This window comes from Carassius carassius, chromosome 36, assembly GCF_963082965.1.
Source record: "Carassius carassius chromosome 36, fCarCar2.1, whole genome shotgun sequence".
Lineage (NCBI taxonomy): Eukaryota > Metazoa > Chordata > Actinopteri > Cypriniformes > Cyprinidae > Carassius > Carassius carassius.
Window position 1 is genome coordinate 11,447,076 of NC_081790.1, and position 27,265 is coordinate 11,474,340.

Consider the following 27,265-nt stretch of genomic DNA (forward strand, 5'->3'; position numbering starts at 1 on the left):
AGCTTTGTAGTTTGAGGAGACGAATGGTACAATCTCACCTTAGTGAATTCTGAAGATGTATGACTTTAATTTTTACTGTGTTTTGCCTGAGGAACAGTTCTCAATAAGGGTTAATCATGTGGCATTCTTCTTGATTAGCTGCGGTGACTGACGCTATTACACAGCGCTCAGTCATTAATCAGATCTTTACTGCTTGGTATTCATGAGAAATGTACCATTGCATCTGAGGGGTGAAGAGGGCCAATAATGGGGCGATGGAATGTCGTTCAACATTTCAGACCTCTGTTTCATGCATCACAATGCGCAGATCATGAAATAATCTGTTTGATGTGCTTCCCACTCTGTGTTTTACGTATTTAGGCTGCAGATTTGTGTCTGAGTTTGTTTCTAAAATGAAAAGGGTATTTTGAATTGTATTGCGTGTGCTTGTATGTTTTTTTGCTTGTATCTGAATTTGCTCTAAAACTAGTCTACTGCTCATGGCAATCTTATCCAGAGTGCCACTTTCTACATTTTCAGCATAATCCAATTAAATGGGGGAAATTCCAATTTAAAAACTTTGAGATAAGAATTATCTGCACAATCTCAGGGAGAATTCAGAGGCCTCGGGACATGCGTGTAATTTCACATCTCTCAATCTGAAAAGATTGAATAAGATGTTCTCTGGCTTTTATCTTTGCACTTGTTCATCAGAAAAAATGATTTTCGAGAACTTTAGACAGGCTGAGTCATTCCATGTACAAGTAGACCTCGCATTTTTAAACATCAGTCTGGAGCAGCTCATGCTGGAAATAGAACTTTTGTCCTTCACTATTGATCACAACGTTCTGCAAGATAGACCTTAGAGGGGAAGTTAGTTCATGTCGTAGATGTATGCTGATGCAGGTACAGCAGTTGGTTTATTTTGTTGTTGTTGCCCATTGCTTTAATATGTACTAGGCAACCTCTGTTCCATGTCTCCATTGTTGCCGTCATCTCTGGTTGACGCCCTAATTGTTCTTAATCCTCAGGCTTTGTTGGTTTTTGATAGAGCCAGCAACTAAAAGACCAAAACATTTAGCTTTACCAGGATGTTTGGACATACCGTAACCAGAAGATGTGTTTAGGTTCTGACAGAACATATGGCCACTTTGGCTGTATTCCATTGCCATGCAATGGAATGGTGGAACGATTTTTATGAGTAAACATGCACTAGACAGACCTCTTTGTCCACACATCACTATTTTTTCACCATGTTTTAGTTCCAGTTTTTATTGCCGATAGCCGATCGATTTATTTTTTTATTAATATTTATGAAAATTGAAGTAATTTGCCAATGGATTAAAAAATATAGGTGTAAAATAAACATACTTTAGATGACAAAGTATTTTTCACAAATACATAAATATAAAAAAAAAACTATAATTAAAAAGGAAGTTAATACTTTAACCAACGGGGCACTAAGTATTCTGGGAAGTTTGTGTGCATTGGGAATCATGTTGTTCAAATAAAGGCAAGGTAACACTCATTTTACATACAGCACACAGTGAAAATGACACAAATATTACAGTGGGCAAATGCATAAGTGCAGCATAATTCAACATCACGAGTTTAAAGTTTAAAGAATTCTATTCACGCGGACTGACCATCACGCAGAGAACACGCGATCATGCTGGATAAAAATATACGTTTCACGAGATCTCACAGCTGGATTCGACTAAGTTTGCAAGGTTTGTGAAATTAAATGTTCATTAGCCTTTCAAATATATGTTTAAATGATATAAATGTGTATTTGCTTAATGCTGACAGCAAACGAGAAAGTATTATAATGTTTGGCTTAGGACTGCACGATATTGGGAAAAAATTACATTGCTATATTTTATTTTTCTGCGATATATATTGCGATATGAAATCTAATCAAAATTTTTCTTACAAACAAAAATGGGGTGAGCACACTTACACTCTCATTTTAATTGATTTAAAGGCAGGGTAGGTAATACACTTATAAACAACTTTCTTCCAAATTTGTTTAAACTTTCTATATATATCAATGCATAATTAAAATGTAAGTACTCTGATAAAAAGAGTATAAAAATCGAGTGACTCTAGACCGTTTAATCTGTATTAAACACAGCTCATTATTTCCATTTCGGGACGAAACATAGGATTGGCTTAGGCGACTGTCACTCTCTCGCAACCATGGCAACCACCCTTTTGCCACACATGACCTGCCCACTTGCGCGTGCACGTTTGATTTGAGGAATTCAACAGGCAAACAATGGCAGAGAAACAGCAAGCAAATTTCACAGTACCAGCCTATGCAGTTAGTGAAGGCAAACCAGGCAAAAAAAGGAAGACAGTAACAGTACAAGAAAAGGCAATGAACAAAAAGTCTTTGGATAAACAAAGAAATAAAACGCGAGTTTATATCGGCATGGCTTTCCAGCGATGGCGAGAACTGAGGGAACTCAAGGGGCTGAAAAGTGACTCCTTGATAGCTTTATTTCTGGTGGACAGGTAAATCTTTCTTTTTGTATTTTGATCATACATATTTTTTTCATGAAGCATGTGTCATTAGCACACGTAGCTGCGTAATATAGCTAACATAACATTACTTAGCGAGCCGTAGTAGAGGCTTTGGAAGGAGCCCAGAAGGGAGGGGGTGGAGTGAATGGAAATAATGAGCTGTCTTTAAAACAGTCGTGAGAGGTCTACAGTCACTCGATTTTTATACTTTTTTTTTCAGATTACTTACATTTTAATTATGTATTGATATATAAATAAAGTTTAAACAAATTTGGAAAAAAAGTTTTTTATACATTTTTTTACCTACCCTGCCTTTAAACATTGACACCATCGTGTCAATTGATTAATATGCGCGAGAGAGAGAGAGCAAGACAGCGCTCGTGGTGTTTGAAGACGTTGAGCGTGCGGCTGAGGCTTGCTCTCTCTCTCTCTCTCTCTCTCTCGCGCGCCTCTCTCTCTCTCTCTCTCTCTCGTGCTATCTCCCTCTCTCTCTCTCGCTCTCTCTCTTGCGCTATCTCTCTCTCACGCGCGCTATCTCTTTCTCTCTCGTGCGCACGTTCTCTCTCTCTCTCTCTCGTGCGCCCGTTCTCTCTCACTCTCTCTCTCTCTCACGTTTTCTCTCTCTCTCTCTCGCGCACGCGCTCTCTCTGGCCCATACAGTTAATGAATAACGGATCAACTACGACAGCCTACATCGCACATCCTGCGATGTGACTATCGTGGATTCGTACATCGCGATATCAATGCTTAAACGACACATCGTGCAGCCCTAGTTTGGCTTTCTATTGCTAATAATATAAAAGCTATCGTTATAATACTTTTTGTATACATTAATTCCTTTGTTTAACTGTTCTATCTGATTATTAGACAGACTTCTATCTGTATTAGACAGAACTGTTAACAATGCCTGCAAACAAGAGGGAGAATGTGTCACTGTCTTAGTGCCATCAAAATAAAAGTCTGGTGCGCCCTTTAACAGATCGGCAAAGCAGAAAAACTTATCGGCCGATGCAGTATTATTGTCTTACTTTTTATTTTATTTAACAGAACAACAGTAAAATTACAATACTAACATGTTGATGGAGTTCTTGCTTTTTTTCAACTTTTATTTTGGCAGAAACGCGCAGGAAGACCTCAGTGCTACTTTTTGTTGACAACAGCAGAGAGTCTCATTACCAATACGTTGCACATATCGCATTGTCACATGCCTTGTAAAAAATCATAAAAAATGTGTGAGCAACTGACGAGTAACACTGTTTCAGCACAGATTTTCCTTGGAACTTTGAAACCTGGTTAACAAGCAGATACGTGCAAGTTTGTGCAGCGCTGTCAGAATACATGCAATTTATGCGTGTATTAGAAAACATAACATTCTGCAGTTTATTTACTAATTGTTTAAGGCCATTTCACAATTTTGATCATCATACAATAAACCAGCAACAATCACCCATTCCTCTTCTCATCATGCGATGCAATACTAAACAGTCTCTTACTGTCGGTGCTTGTAATGATTTTTGCATCTTTCTCTGACAGTTTTAAATGCTTCCACACTGCTGATATGTGTGCTGCATTATAAAGATTGTGTGTCTCCAGTCTAAGCTGATTGTTATTTGATATTGTCACGTCATTATTCGGTACAATTTATTTTCACTTATTCGGCCGAATACTGAGCTTTATTTGCTATTTTTGCTTGAATAATTTTGGTTGCCAAACATTGTGCATCCCTAGTCTTGATCGATTTAATGCATCCTTTCCAAATAAAAATTTCCCAAACATAGGAGCAGTTAAACAAGTACAGTTACAGTACCTTAATTTATGCCAATTTGTTTTATTTTTCCAAATCCAAAAGCATGACTCGCTACTAGTTGACAAAGATAATAAACAAATAAACAGCTCTATGCAATTTTTCCCCCATTAGAAGCTTTTTCTCCTATTCATTCTTTCAACACCCAACAAGTGTTGTCACCTTTGCCCTTTGTTCATAATGAATAAATAATTAGCATCCCCTCTGCTAATTAAGATTGCTGCTGGTCTCCACTCATTAATTTTTGTGCCCATCAGCCTAAAACTGCAGGAGGGCAGTTTGAAATTAGAGGTCATGCCGTCATTCCTTGCCTCAAAGATGGATGACGATAATGGTGACAGCATGTTTTAATTTTTATTTCTACCTCTCCATTTCTCCCGAACAAGGTTGATCTCTCCACATTCATAGCCTTGAGCTGTAGCCTTCAACTCTTATTTTCCAATGCAGCTAACCGTTATTGTTCACGCTAGAGATAAAATTAACAATCAATAAATCGATTAATCACAAACGTCCTCAGTGCACACCTTCAATCCTGGATAATATGTGTACGTGTACGTGTTTGCGAGCCCTGCTAGCCATTTCTTCCATTCCCTTCTGGGTTGATCAAATTGCTAATGATTTCTCTTGGCACTAATGGCCATTTTCACTGTTGTCTAAGTATGTCAAGAAATTTAATGAACAGCAGCTTGTAGAGATGGCTGTGTCTGATATATGTATGCGAGACTCTGAATGCTGTTAGAACAGCAGGGATTTGTACATGGTTATGCATTAACCCAAGCACCCATCTTCTCTCTGAAGCTCTCAGATAATCGGCCCTCTCAGCGTTCAGTTGCAATTACCTTACTCTGCTGATCACACTCCAACCACCAATTACTGCGCACGCGGCGGCCGTTGTTTATTCAGAAGGTCCTTATGACCAACTGTAGGTCTCCGCACCTGTTTTAATGCTGTCGCTTCTGGGGTTCTTTCATTTGTATTCTAAACACACATTTTCACATGTTTTTTTCAGGGTCAATGACCTATAAGATTGTACATGATAAAGAAAGGAACAAAATAAATCCACTATGAATGTAGTTTAAAATGAATTTACCACATTCTATGAATGTACTTTGTTTTATATGGTTTTTAAAAACTTTTTCAGTTTGTAGAAGTCACGTGGTGTAACAGTCATGTAAAAAGTAATAACATTGTTCACACGTTACTTTTTTTTTTTACGTTTTCCCATCTTAATCTTTATTTCTTTTAAAACATCTTCCAGGCTCAATGACAAATCAAGATGTTTGTGATAAAGAAAAGAAATAAGTAAAATGGTCTGTTTTCAATACATGTATCGTCCTTGTTGTTAAAATGTACTTTGAACATTTTTATTCTCTTTTAAAGCTGCAGTCTAGGGCTGAAACGATTCCTCGAGTAACTCGATTACAAAAAATGATCGAGGCAAATTCCTCTGCCTCGAAGCCTCTTTTAATTTATTTTAAATCTCACGTCAGGTTCTTTCGCAATTATATTTTTTTAATGTGACACAACGCGTTTACGTCACCCACAAAGCGGAAGGAGACACAAGCGCTTGCATACTGCAAGGAGTCAGCAGTGTTTTCACTTGAGGGCGCGAGCAAACGTAAAGAGAATGTCGTGGCGTGTGTCCATTGCAAGATAGAGCTGGCATACCACAACTAGGGCCCTATGATTTCCGCGATGCAGAAAACGCGGAGGGAATCGCGGAATCCAGTCATAAAAACGGAATTTACAGTTTAACGCGGAATGGCACAAATTTACCAAATTTTTAATGAATTAATAAAAAATAGGTCATTGCTCTTACATCAAATCACGATATGGAATAATATCTGTAAATATTAAGCCGGAACAGTCTATTCGGTCGAGAACAGCGTCAGTTGTCTCACTAAATAAGGAAGTGAACACATTGTCAACATCTCCAGAACTGCTCTGACAGTCACTTCATGAGCATTCGACTGTTTGATTTGAGTAGAACTAGCGTCACATCACATACACCGAACTGTAAAGGTACGTCAACCCGTCAAAATAAAAGTCCGGTTTAAAGACAAGTATTTGCCAGATACGTATTACTATTGTTCAGCAGAATGTATATCCTACTACTAAAAAAAAATAAAAAATTAAACATTATTTTTTTAAAGATTTAATCACACAACATTTCTTCCATGTTTTATTTTTAATAGTAAATCCCCTTAGTTTACCGAAAAGTTAAGTTTGCTTAATTTTCGATAATTAAAAGATAAATTAATTTATGTGTTTAATGTGCATCTCAGAAAATGTTTTATTTAAAACCCCAATTGAATGGGACTTAAATGCACTTAATTCATCTGTCAACTTTATTGTCATTGTTCACAGTACAAGTACAGACAGAGAAACAATGGGTAATAATTAAATGTTTATTTTTGATGTATGCATTTCATTCTATGCATTTAAAAAATATAAATATTTTTTTCTAAAAAAGGAAATTAAGTTGTTCATTTTAAGAGACCCAGGAGTCTTATTTTCTCTTGCATAGGGCTGTGACAACGCGTCGAGGTCATTGATGACGTCGACGCAAAAAAATAAGTAGATGCAAAATATGCGCATCGATTCGTCGACCTGTTTTTATTTCTCTAAAAAACGTTTGCAAAACGTTTACCTTATGTGCGCTGAATATACGCGATGGCCGGATCAACATTCTGTCCAACGTTATATAACCAATCCAGGGGTTTTTCTGCATTGATCTTTTTTTTTGCCGGCTGTCAAAGCCTTATTTGATCGGTGAGTGACAGTGACAGAGCGCGTACGAGAGAGAGCCCCGGCTGCGCGCGCACTCACAGTCTTCAAACAACACGAGCGCTTCTTGCTCTCTCTCTCCCTTGTGAATATTAATCAAAATCATTAAACAAGATAGAAAAAGGGCGAAACACCAAAGTTTCACGCGCAGTTTCACTAACAGTCTTCAAACTACACGAGCGCTCTCTCTTCCCCCACCCCCCTCCCCTCGTGAATATTAACCAAAATCATTAGACACGATAGAAAAAAGGGTTGAACGCCAAAGTTTCACGTGGAGCATTCGGAGATTTTTTTTTCTCCATGACAGGCTGCTGGCTCCCACTGTTTATTTTTATTTTTATTTTTTGGAAAATCACTCTGTATTAGCTTAAAGCCCTAAAGTTTACATTGGTTACTGTATTCTTTTAATTGCTCTAAACAAGTATTTTGGGTGAACTTTTTTATTGAATGCTAGACATCAAGTTGTGGTTATTTTCATCTGAAAGAAGAACTTATTACACTTTAATTAAGCAAAAACACATTTTATCCGATTACTCGATTAATCGATGGAATATTTGGTAGAATACTCGATTACTAAAATATTCGATAGCTACAGCCCTACTGCAGTCCGTGACTTTTGGCACTCTAGTGATTAATAAACACAACTGCATGCGTCTTGACTCTTGTGGAAGAACATTGTAGCCGGAGATACTTCTCTCTGTTTATGTCTAAGACGAATCACACAGGTACTCCACAGCGCTTCCACCAGTAGCGTTCTGAAAAAGTCTGAATCTAAAAACTTATTATAGGAGTACCGTAATTATTTGAGGTAAAAAAAAACACGGTTTTCGAAAATGGATTCAAGAGGTACTCATATTATGTTTTGTACATTTTGAACACAAAATAAGTTATGGACTGCAGCTTTGAAGAAAAGTATATGTTGGCTAACTTTAAAAATGTCATTTGGTGTGCACATCTTAAAGTTTGTTCAAGGTTTTTATTAAATATATTTATTAGGCCTAATTCAAAAATATCAATACCTTTTTCAGGGAGTTGCACCACATGACATTTTAGTTACATTTTAAGCCATAAATTCAAGTAACATGATATTTATGCCAAATTTACATTGCAAAGTGATACAGAAATGCTTTTAAAGTGGGATTTAAGGGTCTTTACACAATGTGTAATGCTGCCAAAGACAACACAATATTGTATTCATAATCGCCGGTCATTATGAATATATTGTGTAGCTTGTCAGTGAAATACGGCTCTGTGTATTAAAAGCCACTCCAGATAAAACCATGTGCTGAAGATTAACTAGTAATCACTAGGGGTTACCCCGAATAGTCGATGAATCGATGCTTTGATTTGAAGAGCCTGATTCAACTACCAATCTAACAGTCAAATATTCGCGGGGTGTTATTGATTATGCCATTTTGACTATATTGGGCAGCTCAAATGTCTGATTTCACATAGAACTACCGGTTTTCTCCCAATAAGTTAATAAACAGCCTATTATGATAAAGCTGTAAGAATCTGAAAAGAAAGAAGCTTCAAATTAATATTTTAAAGTGCATGAATAAATACAACCTCCCCTATGATTTATGTTTCACTTTCCACAATCTGTGACTGACAGAGAAGCATCTTGGCGGCAGGGATTTAAAACTTTACCAAGACTCAAACTGACACCGGCAGAGACTGGATTTTTTCGAACAGGTAGGGTACAAGTGATTTCAAATATTATGGTTTTGAGTAAAGCGCTTCATTGTAGTACTACGGTGAATATTGCACAATGCAGACTATTAATAACTATGACTGGTACTGTTATATACATACTATTATAATGAGATGACCATTATACTAAAATGCTATGAATTTTTTAGAGTTTAGCTGCAGTGTTTCTGCGCATTGTTTCATGAAGAACACATCCACAAAAGGAGTTCGCATTCAAAGCCCCGCAGATATGTTCATGTGCATTTGGGCCCTTTTTGCAAATAGTCTATAAGTCTTAATATTAACGTTATGTTGTATAAATAACGAAGTGTATTCTATATGAAATTATGAGTTGAATCCCATTGATTAAAAACTTTACTGGTCCTCTTGAGCGCGCAGCTCAAAACAGAAATGCAGAACATTAACTTCTAACATTTTAGGCTAACGTTATAATGAGAGCACTATTTAAAAAAAAAAATTGTTATGGTTTCACCGATGTTAAGTGTTAGCTATCAGTTCATCAAAACATAAAACATTATTTACTCCGTTTATATCTGCAAGGTGTTCATTACACATTTTCCCTGTGTATTAACTACAGTAATTATGTTATGTTTTTTTATTTTTATGTATTTTGCCCCACCCCCAAACATATGATTCGACTATCAGTCGAATATCGGCAAGATTCGAAAATTCCGATTCGACTATGAAAATCCTTAGTCTGGGACACCCCTAGTAATCACAGAACCTGTGATTGAAAATAGCGTTCGATTATTTGTACATCCCTTTTTTTTTTGTAAAGTCAGTTTGGGAAGCACTAGAGTAGGCGATTTACACTCTATTAGTTTGGTCTTTTGTGATGCTCTGTGTTCTTGATTACTAATGCCTGTGTAGTATAGCGTTGCACACAAATGATAAAAACGTCCAGCCTCGACTCTTTATCGTCAATTGTGTTAAAATTTGCACAGTGTACCAAATTGAACCATATAAATGCAAAATTTGGATTCATGAATATATAACACTATCCACGGTATAGCAAAATCCATATCATAGTCACTTTCATAATGGTATAGTGCCCACCCCTAGTCTGAGCAGGTGTAATTTAGTCTGGCTTGGAATTTTGAACAGGCACAAAGCAGCCTTAACTGAACTAGGCCTATGTAAAGTCACGTGTTTCCTTTGCAACAAGGCTCTTTTCTTTATTATAATATCAGAACAGCTGTATTGTACTGACATTTATGCTCTCTGGAAAGTATCAGAATAAATACACAAATAAAAAGTTTATAGATCTAGACAAAAAAATTAGCATTGTTTCATTGACACTTCAGTAGCCTATGTGTAAGCATGCAGACAACGTAGATTCATCTCGTAGGGAGGGGGGCCGCCCGGAGCGCAGAGGTTACAACGATGTCCCCTCGATGCCTGTCGCCTGATGGATAGGCAAGCTATCATAAGCACGCCAACGAATTTTAATCACCCCATCGCAGTCAACACTTCCAACCCTCTGTTCCCACCCGCCCCACGGCAGCCCACCACTCAAGTGCTTTCATGACACCAGTGTATGCAAATGTGGTCTCTATGGGCCCTTTAGTGCATATTAATTTGACTGAGAGGGTCGATAGTATCTGTATCTTCCCACTTAGCTAAACCGTTTTCCTCAGCCTGTGTTTTTCCACATCAAGTCCTCTCTTGATGCAGTGGTGTATTTCACACGGGTTTAATGCTTGTCAAAACTTTTTCTGATGAGAAATGGATGACCTATGAGTCACCGGCATAGCAGTAGCATCACAATCATACTCGCGCAATGCAAGATTACTCTTCTTTTTTTAGGTACAAGCTTCTCTGTCAGGATTCACGAACACATCCAAACAAAACAGCTGTTTTTTCACAAGCTTTAAAGATTTTATTCTAGTGTTCTTTTAGAAAAGCTTTCTTGTAAAGCTTATGCTTTGTTGTATTAGCCGGTCCCAACGTGATGGTCAGCTACACTGTCATTCAGATGTTTGTCAGTATGATTTTTTTTTTTTTGAGAGAAGTCAAGACTTGTAAGTGCATTATCGCCACATTTCTCTCAAATGGACCATTGATACTCCTAATTAAGATTGTAAATAGAATGTCAATGGTCCATTTGAGAAATTCGTGGCAGTAATGCACTTACAAGACTGCGATCCACTGTAAAGCAAGAAGACGACGACGCCACATGGCAGGCTGTGTTTTGTGGAGGGGCTCATACAGTTCAGACAATTCAGTTTTATTGTATGTTTTAGCCGTGATTCCCATCTACTTGCATTATAAGACTCGAATAGTTTGTCTTAAAAATCTTTGTTTGTGTTCTACGGAAGAAACAAAGTCACCTACATCTTGGATGCCCTGGGGGTAAGCAGATAAACATACATTTTTCATTTTTGGGTGAACTATCCCTTTAAGTCTATGGAAAACCATTGAACGGCCATATCTCTGTAATTGCGCGGTTAATAGGGCTGTGACGGTGGCTGATTTTTACCACCGCGGTAGTCATGGACCAACAACCGCCGGTGGCGCGGTGTTTGAAAAAAAAAAAAAAGAAGAAAAAAAAACCCCACATATATATATATATATATATATATGTATGTATAAATATATTATTGTCAAAATTTGCTCGTTAACGAAGGCAATAATTTTTTCCCAGTTTAACGTATTCAAATTATTTTACGTAGGGGCGGGGATGGCCACCCTCTCACAACTGCTGCTTCCGTCACTTTTTCTCAAGACAAGAAGTGAATTTATTCAGTCGCAGAATGACTGAACAGGAGACATTTCAGACACGCGCTCCACTTCACTTTATTATCAGGTGCAAGTTAAGCGAGCGCGGACGGTCCTGTGGTCAAAGGCTGCGCGCGCTTCCTTTGTGCGTATCCTTTCATATCAAACTGCGAAATAAACTATGTGCAAGCAGTGTCGTGGTCAGTTAATTCATGGAATTACCAAAAAAGGTGATTAAAGCTGACTTAAACTGTGCATGCATGTAATATATTTTATATATATTATATACAGGATATATTTATATATATGCACGTCTAGAAATCAGCCCAGCACTGTCTCACTCCTCTAACACATCCTATTTAACTCGTCAGTTAGTGTTTATTTGAGCACTTCTGTCAGTGAACGCCACCTGCAAAACACTAAAATAAATATCAAAGAAATAATTCAGTTAAACAAGAAAGTAGCCTAAATAAGAAAGTTAAATACCCCCTATCTAACGGACGCGAGCGACGCAGCGCGACAAAATACTCATTATAATCAGTGATGCTACACTGGATGCAGCACAACACGACATGATAAATCCCCGTCCGGTCTGTGATGTAGGCTACTGACACTGAGTTCAAATGTCCTGTATAGACACTAGACAGACTAAACCTGTCGCAACGCGGTTGTGTTGCGTCCGGTTTACTTTTCCGCCACCAAGCAAGCTCAATAACTAACTCTTCATCTGAACGCGCTCTCTTTGAAATAGGAATCGTTGCCATATTTCTTGTTACCATCGTTTATTCATCGCTGTCTCGTTTGTATTTGGCCAGTTTGGAGAAAGCCTCACCAAACCTGACCAGCCAGCGATTGCGATCACGAGAACTTGTGCAAACGCCGATGGGTGACATGAATGCAGATGACTTCAGATCGGTGATGCGGTATTTGCTTTCCCAACAAGATCCATCGCCCAACACTAAATTAATTTGCTGATTACATAAACTGTATTTTCCTGCGCTCAAAGCTGCATATCTAAAGGAAACGCTGTGTTTGAGGTAATTTGTTAATAACCCTAGACTTAGAATTTGCAATTATTACAGTTATTACACTAATATACAAAACTTTTTATTATGCTTGCTATAGAGTTTGTGACGTCACGTGCACTACCGCCGGTGGCAGTAGACAACCGCGGTAGCAACCGACCACCGCGGGGACGCGGTTGTCACGGCAACCGTCACAGCCCTAGCGGTTAATCTGCACCTAATACCTTTAGCTCAAGGAACCCGCTCGAACCAATCGAGTGCATGTCTGGAGGTCCTCTTTTGAACCACACCCACGTCGATAGCTCCCAGGGTTCGGGATTTATGGGTGGTTAAATTCGCGGTCCGGTGCCGACCGATCTTGCGATCCCCAGGGGCTATCATTGTGTGGATGGTGGCTACCGAGAGGGATCCTCGAGCTAAAGGGATTCCCAGAATTTGGTGGAGATCCGCCGGCGTGTTCGTGAGATAGTGACACCAGTCAACACTTTCACTTCAGTAAGGAGGACTCTTGTTCAGGTAGCATTCAAGCGTTGTCTTATTTGACCTTTAAGTGCCCTGCAAAGTGGACTTCAAATTTAATTCTGCCATGATTCCAGTTCCAAGGGAATGTACATGTTACATTCAAAGGTGCCTAAAGACGTGAATTTATATTGTATTTATTTACAGAGGTATATTATGTCACACTTCACAATTCTCTAGTAAGTTTCGTCTGTGTGTGAAGACAGTAGCGCGAATCCAAAAAAATAATAAATAAACATCAATAATTAAAACAATAAATAATAAATGAAATAAACTTCAACGGAATAAAGCTGATTGAAATTGAATTGAATTAAAGGAATTGATTTGAATAAACTTCGACATTACTGTTCAGTGCACTGATGTCAGGCCCATTTTGGATAATGAAGTTTATTGTTAAAGTGTGTAAAAACTCTTTTACTTCATTATAAGTATTTGATCGCCACATTACTTCCTTATATCGGTATCAGTATCGGCCCCGAAAAACCCATATCGGTCGGGCACTAATGTAAATGATTACAGAAATGTCATTTTTGGGTGAACTTCAAGTAAACAAATTTGATGTCTTTAAGATAACGGGTTTGGAATGCAAAATGAGTATTGTGTAAAAGAAATACCTCCATGTACATTTTTCCCTGCACAAATAAATAGAGAAGTGCGTGCAGGTGAACCCAAAATCAACCTAACTATGAAAGTCTTCCAGAAGTCAAGTAGTTGATTTTGAAGCATCACTAGTCCTAAGCTCCTGGATGTTCCCAATTATTTTTAAAATAATTCCTCTCTGATGAACTGTAGTGAGTAAGAGATGTGTGGAAGTGTTACTGTGGAGGGTAGTGAAATAGACAGGGTGGGGAGAGGAGGGGGTGAGTACGTTAGCTTGTGTACACACGTACGTTGTTGTACAGAGAGAGAGAGAGAGGGGAGGATTGGAGACAGTTGATAGACGCTGCTCGCTCTAGGTGCTCTGTGTTACTTGGGTCTCAGTAGCAGAGTGCCAGCGAGCGGCTCTCTCCATTTCTGTTCCTTTCTCTCAGGGGGCCGTGGTGAGGATCGGAAGACATGCTTTGATATTCCACTCTCGTACCCAAGTTCCTGTCACATGCCCAGAGTCAGACTCTCTCTCAGTAACATGGGCTTTTTTCCCCGGTCTCTCTACAGTGTGTGTGTTTCTGTGTGGGCTGTTTTCGCTGCTGCTTCTAGCGCGCTGGTGCGCAATGTGTGTTTATGTCTCCACCATGCCGAACGGCCCCAGCAGCAGCCTCTGCCTGCCTGAGTTACGATACTGCTTGTGTTTCCCCTGCACAGTTCTGCTCCAGCACGGTGCCGATCCCAACATCCGCAACACTGACGGCAAGTCTGCCCTGGACCTGGCTGACCCGTCCGCTAAAGCTGTTCTCACCGGTGAGTGCTGCAACCTCGTCTTCTCCTTTTTCTTTCTTTGTTTCATCAGTGTTATTGTCTTTGATCGTCTGCAGTTTGTTCCTGTCTGATACTACATCTGCACAGCTTTGAAATGGAGCAGTGTTATGCATCAGTAATTCCACGTTAGGTGTGTTTGTGTAAAGTGAGACTGTTGTTGTCCTTGAGCGCTTCTCTGCCTGTGTGCGCTCTCTCCGTATTAGGGATGGGTGACTATATCGAATATCCAGGATTTATTCGTGATGATTTTAAAATAAAGATACGTTTTGAGGAATTTAATGCGATGTGGTAACTGTTAATTAATAGTTTTGCGTCATTCTTTCGAGAGCGTAGTGTGAATAAGCTTCATTTGCTAAACATTTTTAGAGTTATGTATGATTCATTTCTGTGTTGTGACTTTATTCAACAATTTGTTGACGTTTGTCTATGTGTATTTGTAAAAAGTGTTTGTTGATAATTATGGCTGTTTATTAGTGATTGGCAGATGTATTTGCTAGGCCATATTTGGCAATTTTAAGATTATCACATCATCCAATATACAGTGTTCACTTGGACGACTATTAGAATCTTCCCAGTTTGTTCATAATTTTACTTTGCACAGATTTTTAGATTTTATATTTTGAGTAAAATATTGTGTAAAACAATTTTTCTTTTAATCTCAGCAAATTTGTGCACTTTCTCATTAATTGGATTATATGTTTTGTCATTATATTGGTCGTTTCCCACCCTGTTTTTTAGATATTCAAATCAGTATTAGCATAAAAAAACACGTATCTTGTTTTTTTTGTAATAAAGGAATGTTCTTGTTTTCAAATAAAAAACAGTGTGGAAGGCATAGTGTGAATTATGCTATTGTTCAGTTTAAAAATTGAAATTACCTGGCTCTTTGGTTGAAATTATGGTTCACTTAAATTTCACCACTTTTAAAATGTATAAATATTTTTATTTAAATAGATTTTTGTATATTATATATATATAATTTTTTATTTTAATTTTTTTTTTTATACATCACATAACTTTTACACATAAATATTGAACCAGCCTTCCACATCTTAGTAAAATCTCCATTGGTCAACACATTTGATAAAATAATCACGACACTTAGCCCCGCACTTTGTATTGTTTGGGGAAGAGATTCATGTATATTCAGGCTGTACTGATCTATTACATGGTCCTCTTAGACACATTCTGATTGTGTTTACAGTTAGTTGCATCATTTCCTGTTTGGTAAATACATCAGTTATACAAGGGATGTAGAAAGCATTTCGTCAGCAAAGTAATTCTCCAAACTGACAATACAAGTATTATAGTAGTAAAACTTCACTCTTCAGCTCTGACAGAAACACTGCAGCAGTGATGCATTATAAAACGTTCTGTTTCTGAATAATCTTTATTGAAGAACATTATTCATTGATAAAATAGCTGGCCGCATAACAGTTGTTCTTCATTTCTCACATCATGTATTCAGAAAATAATTCTGTAATTAAATATACATCAGATCTCAGAATGCAAAATCAAAAGAATCAGAAGGCTTATTCAAGTGGTATTGAAGGTTCTTTATTGAGCTCTGTGGTTCCTAGAAAAACCTTTAACAGTTGTGGAACCTTTTCATTTCACAAAAGGTTCTTTAGATTAGTATGTTAAACACAAAGGAAAAAAAATTCTTTAAAAAAAAAAAAAGGTTATTTGGGGAACCCAAAATTTCTTTATAGTGGAAAAAAGGTACTGTAGATTATTAATATGTTCTCCACACACATTTTTTTTTTCTAAACTCTTTGTGGTTCCATGAAGAACCTTTAACATCCATGGAACCTTTCCATTGCACAAAAGGTTCTTTATAGTGGAAAAATGTTCTTTAGAGTATTAAAATATTTTTCACATTAAGATTTTTTTATGGAAAGCCATAAAAATGATGGTTCCAGAGCAAAGCATTTCTAGGAGTGTGATTATGTTATAGAATCACTCAAAATGCATGCATTAGAAATTATATGTAAATTATGAGATTTGCCATGAAAATCTGTTTTTCGATCCACTTCTCAGTCTAACAAATCAGAAATAAGGTGAAAAGGTATAAATGGCAGCTCCTGGTGTGAGTGACAGAGGTGATGTGTTTGGTTTTACGTGTATAAATAGAGTAGGAGGCAGAGCTCCAGACTCTTGAGTATTTCAGATAATTGTTATAGATCCGTTTTTCCTGCCCGGCTACCTGACCCTGCCTCTCGAGCCTCCCATCATCTCTCTAGAAATATTGAAGAGTGGTATTCATTTCATTCTTAATCATAGTTGGCTATTTATATTGCACCAGAGTACACAAAATCCAGCTTTTTCTTTTTTTTTTTTTTTTTTTTTTTTTTTTACCAACCTAAGCCCTAATTACTAACTGAAATATTCACTTAGAAGCTGAGCAATGTGGATCGATACACATTTTTTGTTTATTTGCTCAATGCTAGTTTCTCTCCTCTCACGTTGGTTTTGCTAATTTGAATGTTTCTTGCACAAATTACGTTGTGAATTAGCTGCTTTGCATCACGGTTGCCAAAAAGCGAGATGTGAGAGGTCTGATGCGTCCAACCATCTGTAAGTGTAGCTACTTTTTCTTCAAACAGCTTTAGAATAAACCTCCAGGTCATCAAGTCCATCTTGTTGTTACAGCTTAATGATCGCGCATAATATTTTGTTTAGCTCATTTCAGCTGTACGATTGGTTATTTATTGCACGTTTCAAAAGAGTGCAGTGCTGTGAAGTTGCTTATCGGCTGCTTAATTTGTTCGAGCATCATGTTTTGTTTTATTGTTGGATGAAGGCTTTCCAATGCACGGTCTGTTGAGTAATGTTGTTTTTGGCAGCCTGTTTTAATTTGAGTTTTAGTCTAGTAGTTTTTATTAGTCTAGTCATTTTAGTTTTTATTCCTTTTAGTCACGTTCATGCTCTTTTTAGTCTAGTCAAGTTTCAGTCATCTAAAAGTCTGAGCATTTTAGTCTTATTTTAGTAGGAATTGTCCATTACTATTTTCGTCTAGTTTTAGTCGACGAAAACTGATGACATTTAGTCTAATTTTAGTCAATGAAAATGGTACTTTAGTCTCTTTTTAGTAAGGCAATTCTATTTAACCCAGTGAGTATAGTATAATTACCTAGTAGTATAGGCGAAACCAAAATTTTCTTTTAGCCAAACCCATTTCAAACAAGGTTATCTTATTATATTATTGTTACATTATAGACTCAAGAATACATCCATTCCAGACGCGGAAGACTCTCTGATTTGAATTTACAACATTTCTTTTACCAACCAAACATGTTAGAAGTACACACATTGGTCCCTTTCTCTGTGTCAGACTTAACTTTGTTTGTCGTCATCTTCTAAATAATGCTGCGAGTAGGGCTTGAGGAAGTAATGTCACCTCTGCGCAGTGCAACTTGATGCGGCCCCTGAAGTGAGACACAGGAAACAGAAATACTGCAAAATAATAATAATAACGTGACTAAACGAGACAAAATAACATTATAACATTTCATTCTTCTAGTTTTGGTCAATGAAAATTAAGAGACATTTTAGCATCGTTTTTATTTTGTGAACCACATTTAGTGTCATTTTTATTCGTCAACAATATTGCATTATACATTTAATTATAGTCATCATCACATGACTAACATTTACGTTGCGTCTCGTCTAGTATTTATCACGTGATAAAGATTCGTTGATGACAATATTTAGTCAGAATTTTTGTTGACAAAGGCAACACTACTTTTGAGTGTAATTTTAAAATAGAGTTTGTACGATTAAGCCAAGTGTTTTTGTTGTCTGTCACAAGGAGTTTTGAAAACCAGCACAAATTGTAGCTACTAACAATTTATTTGTGTATATAGGCTATATCCATTATAGGAGATGCTTAAACGGTGGCAAAGTTTTTGCGCGGTCACCAGAGGGGTGCTTTGTAAACATTAGAGTTCAGATTTTTGTTATTTTTGAGGAAAGGGATCATTTGGTGTAAACATGTCTCTGCTTTGGTCTTGTGTTGTGGGTCTGGGTAATGATGAGGCAGTCCTGGAAAAAAATAAAAATTCTAAAAACACTGTAAAAACAAAATCATTCCCATCCTGCTGCATGGATATCGTAATATCCTCTTATTATTCAGATTTTATGAGTACAATTGATGAATAAATGACTCAGTAATTTAAACAGAGAATGCCTAATCATTACTTGCTGTGGTGTTCAACAACACAAAAGTTTACAGTCAGATTAGAGTTTTTTTTTATTTTATTTTTTTTATTAACTCTTTAGATTAGGGAATATTTACTTTTAGTTTTCCCCCAATAAACTCCTAATGTGCTGTGTATTTACAGTAAATAACGTAGTTATTTTAGATATTTATTTGTAATTAAGTTTACATATGGGGTAGATTTAGGGCATCTAAAATATGATCATGCAGAACAAATCATTAACGTGCTTTAAAAGTACTAATAAACATTTATTATGCTACTAATATGTATGCTAATGAGCAACTCATTAATAGTGTATAGTGTTCTCTGATCAAAAGTGTTAACTGAAAAAATATAATTGCCATCACAGGAACAATAATAATAAAAATAAAACACTTATTTTAAAATTTTTTCACAATATTGCAATTTTTTTTTTTTTTTTATCAAATCAATGCATTTACTTTAATATAATACATGTAAAACTATTTCCTCAAGGACTTAAAAGCTAGATTTTCTTAGCAGGGCTGTTTCAATGATTATATAATGCTTAACAGATTATTAGCTAATGTTTATTCATGTTGTAAGGAAAGTCATTAGTATTCATTGCTTCATATGTTGTCTTCACGGATCCCTGGTTGAAAACGCTGGCTTTCAGAGAACACCAGAGTAGACAGTTTGATTCATGCCTATATTTGACACCTAAATAGCACCCATGTGAAACCAGCGCCTGTATGAAATGACAGATTTTGAGGGACCTTCAGCTTGACTTTGATCATGTGGTAATGCCATCATATGATGTCTTTTACAAAGACAAAAAGTTTCTTTAATTTGCATTAGACACACTTGCCCTTGTAGCTTTTTGTGAAATGATTAATTACTACAGTAGTACCGCACACGGCGTTCCACACTGATTCATTTTGTGTTTCTGCAAGTATCTGTTCTGTTTACATTTATTTATTCATTTATGAGCCATTTTATTCTCGCTATAACACTGATAGCTCAGATAGCGAAGCTGTTAGCTCAATTGTGTGTGCGAATGTGTAATTGTATAATGTATTTGTGAGCCACACACTTTGGCTGGGGGTTTTAAGAGCGTCTGTGATTTCTGTGGGCTAGGCTAAAACCCCCCAATTTTTTTTTTTGCAAGAATTGCACAAAAAAGGCCAGTGCAGAACAGCAAATATTTCTGGCAGAACACTACCATCTTAAGTGCTGATAAATGTATTTCCTGTATAGGAAAATTGCCCGCATTCTCCACCATATTTTCGAATGGCTTCTGGATAGAAAGAGAGTTTAGATGTGATCTTTAATGTGACACTTCTAATACTAGACATGGAAAGATGGAAATGTGAGACTTGATTGAAAAATGTAGACCTTGTTAAGTGAGGTGTACATTTCATATGTAGGTTTATTTTCTAAATTATGAAGCATGAGATTGCAACTGTTATTGTTTTGCCATTCTCAAATGTCAAAGTTCACTTCATCCCTGGTAATATATTGTAATCAGATGTGAGTAAATTTCTCTATTGTTACAGGCTTGATGAAACCAATTTACTCAGCTTGTTCGTTTTCCAGAGATTCGTTCAGAACACATCAGAAAGCCGCTGGCATATCATCCTCTTGCCATGATGAAGATAACAGTGAAGATGTTAATTTAGTTTTGCTTGACTGACTTTCAAGAGGTGCTATTCATTTAACCCGCTTCCTATGGTAAAAACAAAGTTATTTTGTATCAATGCAAGTTTAATTTGACATACAAACAAAAAATCTTCTCCTTAAAGAGCGAATCCCACGGTGAGGCATCTGAACGATGACTCTGACATTTCTGTGTGTAATGGAAAGATGTTTGAAGTGCGAGTGCCCTCCAGCACATAAACAGTGAAAGAAAGCAGAGTGAATGTTCTTATGAGATATAGACCTGAATCGGTAAGCTTGTGGACTGCTACATGGCTTCAAAATGAGCCCTTTTAACTTTTATTTCTCGCCTGTTTTCAGAATGTCTTTCTCAAGGACTAGAACTTCTGTGCTTTTATATTGCTCACTATTGTGGCTGCTTTATTCTTTTTTTCCATGTGTGTTCCTTTCTATCTAAAAATGGATTTATGTTGGTCATATTACTCTGAGAAATATAGAGTCTAAAATGGAAAATGTGAAGGGGAATACAAAGTCACAGAGGGCCTCGGATGGTGTTTTCTGAGGGAAGCAGTGCTGGAACTTGGGCGGAAAAGAAGTATAGATACAAGTAAGTTTGTTGATGCAAACCAAGTGTGGCATTTCCATAAATAGTAAATTATTTAGCAAAATGTTTTTTTCTTCTCTGGAACAACTATTAATGTTTTTTTGTTTTTGTTTTTCACCAGTGAAGTGACTTTACAAGCCTCACAGTGCTTTGAATATCCATTTAGACTTTCATCGTACCGAATGAAAAATATTTTGCCTTTGAAATCTTCTGAAGAATTACATTCATGGTCTGCTTTAAAAGTGAATGTTTTTCAAGTGAGTGGGAGAATATTTGTCTTGTAGCACCACACCCATGCCCTAGACGATCTTTGAAAACCCAGCGTAAACATAACCAGAAAACCCTTGTGTGTAATTTTAAATATTTTAGGACCAAGGAAAGAGTAGGATATTTGCCAGCCAAACAAAGTCTTTTTGCTTGTTTACTTTTGTAATACAATAGAAAAATTAATTAATTTGATATTCTTGCCGATTTGTTCCCTAGAGGAGTTTAAAACAACCAATAGCACATCTTTTTCAGTCTAATTTGAATGACCGCAGAGATTTTTTTCATCACGTGTGTTACCTCAGGTGAATATGTGGGTATGCATACATTTAAATAAATTAGCATTCTTAAATTATGACAGATCCAACTGTTTTCTCTTTTTATTGTATCATAATGCCCAACCTGTGTTTTAAATTTATCTGTAAAAAAGCACTCGTTTTATCTCTCAGCCATCGTATGCAGTATTTCTTTACAGTCTATAGGATTACAGAGAATCAGTTGTGTAAATGTATAGTCGGTTTTAATCTTGCGTGGTCCGAAACTAATGCTTCTGACCTTCAGGACCAAGAAAGTGAAGTTAAATCGCATTATAGCAAGTTTAATGAAGTGCCAGTAGCCCCAGATCAGTCTGGTTATTGACGTGTCTGTGGATCTGTGTGCTCCATCGGGGCTGACTGCATTCTCTAGAATCTCTCCCCATTAGGAAACCATGCAGTGCTTTATAGATTAGTTCAGTTATTTAAAGATTTAGCGAAATAGTTGTTGATGATCTTCACTTGGCTTTTGCTGTTTAGTTGCATTTTATATATTAATTGAGATAAATTACATCAAGGAACCATTGTTTTTGCCTAACGTTAGGTTTACTGTAGAAGCTTCAGTTCACTAAAGTGAAGTATTATATATGCCAGGTTTTTTTCTGCATAGAGAATTATGAGGCGGCTGCCTTCGCAAAATTTTGTACTGCCCCTGGTTGTCGACAAAACTCAGACAGGCAGTCAAGTGCAAGCATCACTGAATTGCTTCCATTAGAGCTTTAGTTCATATTTGGAAAAATACTCATATTTTATACAAGTTTACTTTATTTCTTTACACAGAATCTAGGGCTGGGATAAACAATTATTTTTTAAACGATTAATCTAGCGATTATTTTTTCGATGCATCGGTTAATCTAACGATTAATTTTTTCAGACCGATTTGATTTCGATTATCTCCCCATTAATTGACTACTAACAATTTATACATGTTGATTTACATATCTGAATGAAAAAAACATCAATTCCTTAACATTGCAATATATGTTTATTGCTCTTAAAATTACAAAATAAAAGACTGACTAAGAATGCATTACTTTGCACTTGTATAGAGATAGCATTCAATAAAACCTTGAAACCTTGAAAACACATAGCTTACCGAAACAAGCTTACTGAACACATAGTCTAGCATTCAATAAAAAAGTTCACCCAAAATACTTGTTTAGAGCAATTGAAAGAATACAGTATGTAAATGTAAACTTGAGGGCTTTAAGCCAATACAGAGAGTGCTTTTACAAAAAAAAAAATAATTAACAGTGGGAGCCAGCAGCCTGTCATGGAGAAAAAAAAATCTCCGAATGCTCCACGTGAAACTTTGGCGTTCCGCCCTTTTTCTATTGTGTCTAATGATTTTGGTTAATATGCACAAGGGAGGGAGAGAGCAAGAAGCGCTCGTTTAGTTTGAAGACTGTGAGTGCGCGAGCGCGCGTGAAACTTTGGTGTTTCGCCCTTTTTCTATCGTGTTTAATGATTTTGATTAATATTCACAAGGGAGGGAGAGAGCAAGAAGCGCTCGTGTTGTTTGAAGACTGTGAGTGCGCGCGCAGCCGGGGCTCTCTCTCGTACGCGCCCTGTCACTGTCACTCACCGATCAAATAAGGCTTTGACAGCCGCCAAAAAAAAAGATCAATGCAGAAAAACCCCTGGATTGGTTATATAACGTTGGACAGAATGTTGATCCGGCCATCGAGTATATTCAGCGCACATAAGGTAAACGTTTTGCAAACGTTTTTTAGAGAAATAAAAACAGGTCGACAAATCGATGCGCATATTTTGCATCGACGTATTTTTTGCGTCAACGTCATTGATGACCTCGACGCATTGTCCCAGCCCTAACAGAATCATAATTTCTATTAATTTTCCACTGATTTACGCAATCTGATGAGCATAGAATTATAATACACGATCATATCTCTGTATGAATGAATGATGTGAGGTTCCATTTACTACACACGCTGAAGTGCGCGCAATGCTGCTGGTGATTTCAGCATCTGTCATCTCACCTTAAACTTTTGAATGGTATTGTAGAAGAATTTTTTGGTGTGTAAATATATATATATATTAGGGGTGTAACGGTACGCAAAAATCACGGTTCGGTACGTACCTCGGTTTTAAAGTCCCGGTTCGGTTCATTTTCGGTACAGTAAGGGAAAGAAATGCAAACATTAAACTGCAGGTTGTTTATTACTATAAACTTTTTTTAACAATTTGTTTACACTTTAAAAAAAATACTTTTTAATAAAATATATATAAAACAAAAAAAGAATAAGATATAAAATACTGCTGCAAAGTTCTCCACTAAATAAAATACTCTCAGTCTCAAACCAATATCATATAATAAAATATAATGAAAAATATAAATAAATAACTATGATTACAGTCAGAGACAGTTTGTTACAGTGCAGCATTACCAATCCCAGCTTGTAGGCCTGCTCATATTTTAAAATATATACATAACTTTTCCAAAGTGTAAAGTTGCAGCATCAACAGTTTCAGTTTTTAGACCTGCTCAGATTTCGTGTCGGCCCGATCGGAATTAAGAGCAAAGGTCTGTTTAAATGCCGACGGGAGCTGCGTTTGAATTACAATCGTTTTTTTCCTAGTTGTAGTGATGTTCACACTCGTGTGATGCCTTTTGAAAATCGTGCCACGTCAGGCACGATTCTGGTGTGTAAAGACACAGAAAACGCGAAGCAGCCGTCACGCAATTGACACATAAACGCCACGCTCATGCCACGCAGTGTGTCGCAGGCCTTAGATTCAGCTACAGGGCGGGATTTTCGCTGAACGCGGAGACTTCCGCCACTTAATATGTTCGTTTGGAAACACGAAAATGTACTTATGTTCCGCAGACAAAATATTGCATTCCGTCATTCGGTACACACGTGCACCGTACCGAAAGCCCTGTACTGAAATGGTCCGAATACACGTACCGTTACACCCCCAATATATATATATAGGAAAGTGACGTGTTTAACTTGATTTACTTTTTACCAGTTAATTTAAGTGGTCCTGTGATGTTAAAAAAAAAAAAAGTTTTTTTTTTTTTTTTCCAAAAGTACAACTAATTCATGTAAGTGTTCCAATAATAGGAATCTATGAAGGGTGCATGATATAATTACAAAGTGCTGTTTCAATTATGTTGTATATCATGTCACACTGCAGTATTTGTCAACTTCCCAGAAGTATTTCATGTCAATTCCCTTCCTGGTACAAAAGAGGGATAGATGCACTGTCACATAATTATCTGTCCACCTATCTCACAGCAGACAGCTTGACTGCTCATTGCTCAGGATCCTGAGTATGAATGCAGAACACAATAAAGCAAAAATAGGCCATGTTCTGCACCACTGCTTTACTTTGTCTTTGAGAACCTTCTGGTTCTTTGCATGATGTCTTGACATCCAGCCTGGTCTCCACTTGGAGAGGACAGATGGCTGGGCCTCATGGCTGGTTTGAACTGCTGCTTGGCATCACATAAACAACCTGGGCCATTTTTACAGCTTGTCAGGACATCATCTTTGCTCCACTGCTCTGCTGATGATCACCTGGTAGGGCTGGGCGAGATGACGATGGTGCATTGCAATCACAGAAATGTCCCTAATCATTTGTTGTGAATAATCGTACCTTTTGGTTTGCCTCAAAGTTCCAAAAATAATCAAATTGAGATGCAGTACCAGAAATGGGCATGAATTTACCACACGATTATGTAATATATAATACATTTTTTAGTTGAATTTCCAGCAGAATATCTATATTTTGTTTGTTTGCTTTTTTTGGTCATGCTGCCCAATCAGTTTTAGTTAGAAAGTACAGAAATGAAATGTAATAAAAGATATAGAGAGAGCAGAATAAATTCCTTTGTTTATTTTCTCACCTATGTGCTTTCAGCTCTATCCAGCTCTCTTCAATTTCAGTTCTAAAATAAATCTAAGATAAATCCTGTTTGATTGTTTTTCTTTTAGATATTTCCAGGCTTGCTTTTTTATGCTTTGAATTTTAGGGCTCCTCTTTCGCCTGAGTTTGCTATCATATTATTATGAACATATTTTTACCCAAAGTGAATTGAAAAAGTCTCTAGCTGTTTTAAGAGCCCTATGATATGTTGCAACATAAAAACAATCTGTAGTGCAAACATCTTGAAAAGCTCTCAGCACCAGAGTAAAGAGGGGTTGTTTGCTTAATCTATTCAGCATAATATCCTGCCTCTCCCTTGCCAGGATTTTAGCAGGAAAATAAAACTGGCTGCAGTTTTATTTATAAGATTTACTTTTTCATTGCAGGCAGTCTCTTCCCAGTCAATTAGATCTAGCAATTGATCCATAGCTTGTGTCCTACTGGGTGGGTCAGATAATCCCTTATATCCTCTGCGTATGTCTGCTGCAAAGGCCTTTCAGGTTGTGTTTGGTTATATTAACAACTGTAAATCGTGAACCTCTAGGCCAAGTTGTAACCTTTGTCCTGTGTGGAGCACAGAATCTGAAGTTCACAACTTTTACTGTTTGAATGGTAGTTCATTTCATAGTTCAACCAAAAATCTGTTTAAAATCTGAATGAGTTTCTTGAAGAATATTGGTAACAGTTGCTGGCCTCAGTAACTTCCATAGTATTTATTTTTTACTACTATCAAAGTTAGCAGGGACCAGCAACTGTTTGGTTACCCACATTTTCTCAAAATGTATTAATACAGGTTCGGGACAACATGAGAGGGATTAAATAATAACAAAATTTTGATTTTATAGTACTATTAGTTTGCTGTCACTAATATACTGGCACACAAAGTTTTTCTCTCAACTGTTTACTGTAACTTTAGACATAACAAACTGTGTTTATATGTAAACCTTGTTTGTTTTTGACAGTATTAGCGCAATCAGATGTGAAAGATAGCTTCAAAAAAATTAAACACCATTTGACAGGCTTTTTAGTTGTGTACATGCTCAGAAAAAGGTATACATGCTTAGATAAAGTGCATGTCATAACTGCATGTGAATGAAATGTTTAACTGGCAAGGCTTTAAAGCACATGCAAATAATGTACTTTTGTGATTGTGAAGCGCAGTGTCCCATGATATAATTATTATTAGTTCTAATCATATATATATATATATATATATATATATATATATATATATATATATATATATAAAAATAATTTGTTGTCATATTTATTTCAAGACCTCAATATTTGTTTGTTTTATTTAAAGATTTATTTGCTTTTCTGTCTTTCTTCCACTAAAAATTTTTATTCACTACTGTCTCATAAGAGTCATTCATTCATAAATTGAACTACGAAGGTCATAGTGTAGATTCAGTTGTGGCTTGTTGCCTCTGAGTATTTTAGTATGTTTCATCTGTATCGGAAAATGAATTCACCTTCACAGACTGTTGTAACTGAAAGTCCTAAATATCATTGATTTCTGAAAGCAGGCAGAAAACATTCTGAATCATTTAAAATGGTTCTGGAACCCTAGGCACTGGTGACTTAGACAAAGATTTGAGGGAGATCCTTCAGCCAAACCTTTTGTAACTTGGGAATTTGGTGTGAGACATATCTCATTGATCTGGGGCCATTTTTACCCAGGAGCTCAAGGACCAGCGTGATATCTTTTTTCAGCCCACCTTTGGAGCTTCAGATCAAGGGAGTCTCTGTTTATCTCTGAATAATTAATGCTCTCCTGAATTATCCACTCCTGTCTGCAGTATACAGAGCTCCCAGAAGCCCAGCAACAAAGCTCCTTACTTGGAATGAAATCCAGATTTATAATT

General features: G+C 36.8%; 1 protein-coding gene across 2 annotated transcripts in view; it reads left to right on the top strand.

Moving 5' to 3' along the window:
• The window catches only part of tnksa (tankyrase, TRF1-interacting ankyrin-related ADP-ribose polymerase a), a 102,369-nt gene that overhangs the window by 2,617 nt on the left and 72,487 nt on the right, over window positions 1–27,265 (top strand). The window contains exon 3 of one of the 2 annotated variants that reach the window (XM_059526238.1): window positions 14,374–14,469. The exons of the other annotated variant lie outside the window; for it this stretch is intronic. Coding sequence (XP_059382221.1) covers window positions 14,374–14,469 — 96 coding nt within the window. The remainder of the gene's footprint in view (window positions 1–14,373; window positions 14,470–27,265) is intronic. 2 annotated transcript variants of the gene reach the window in all.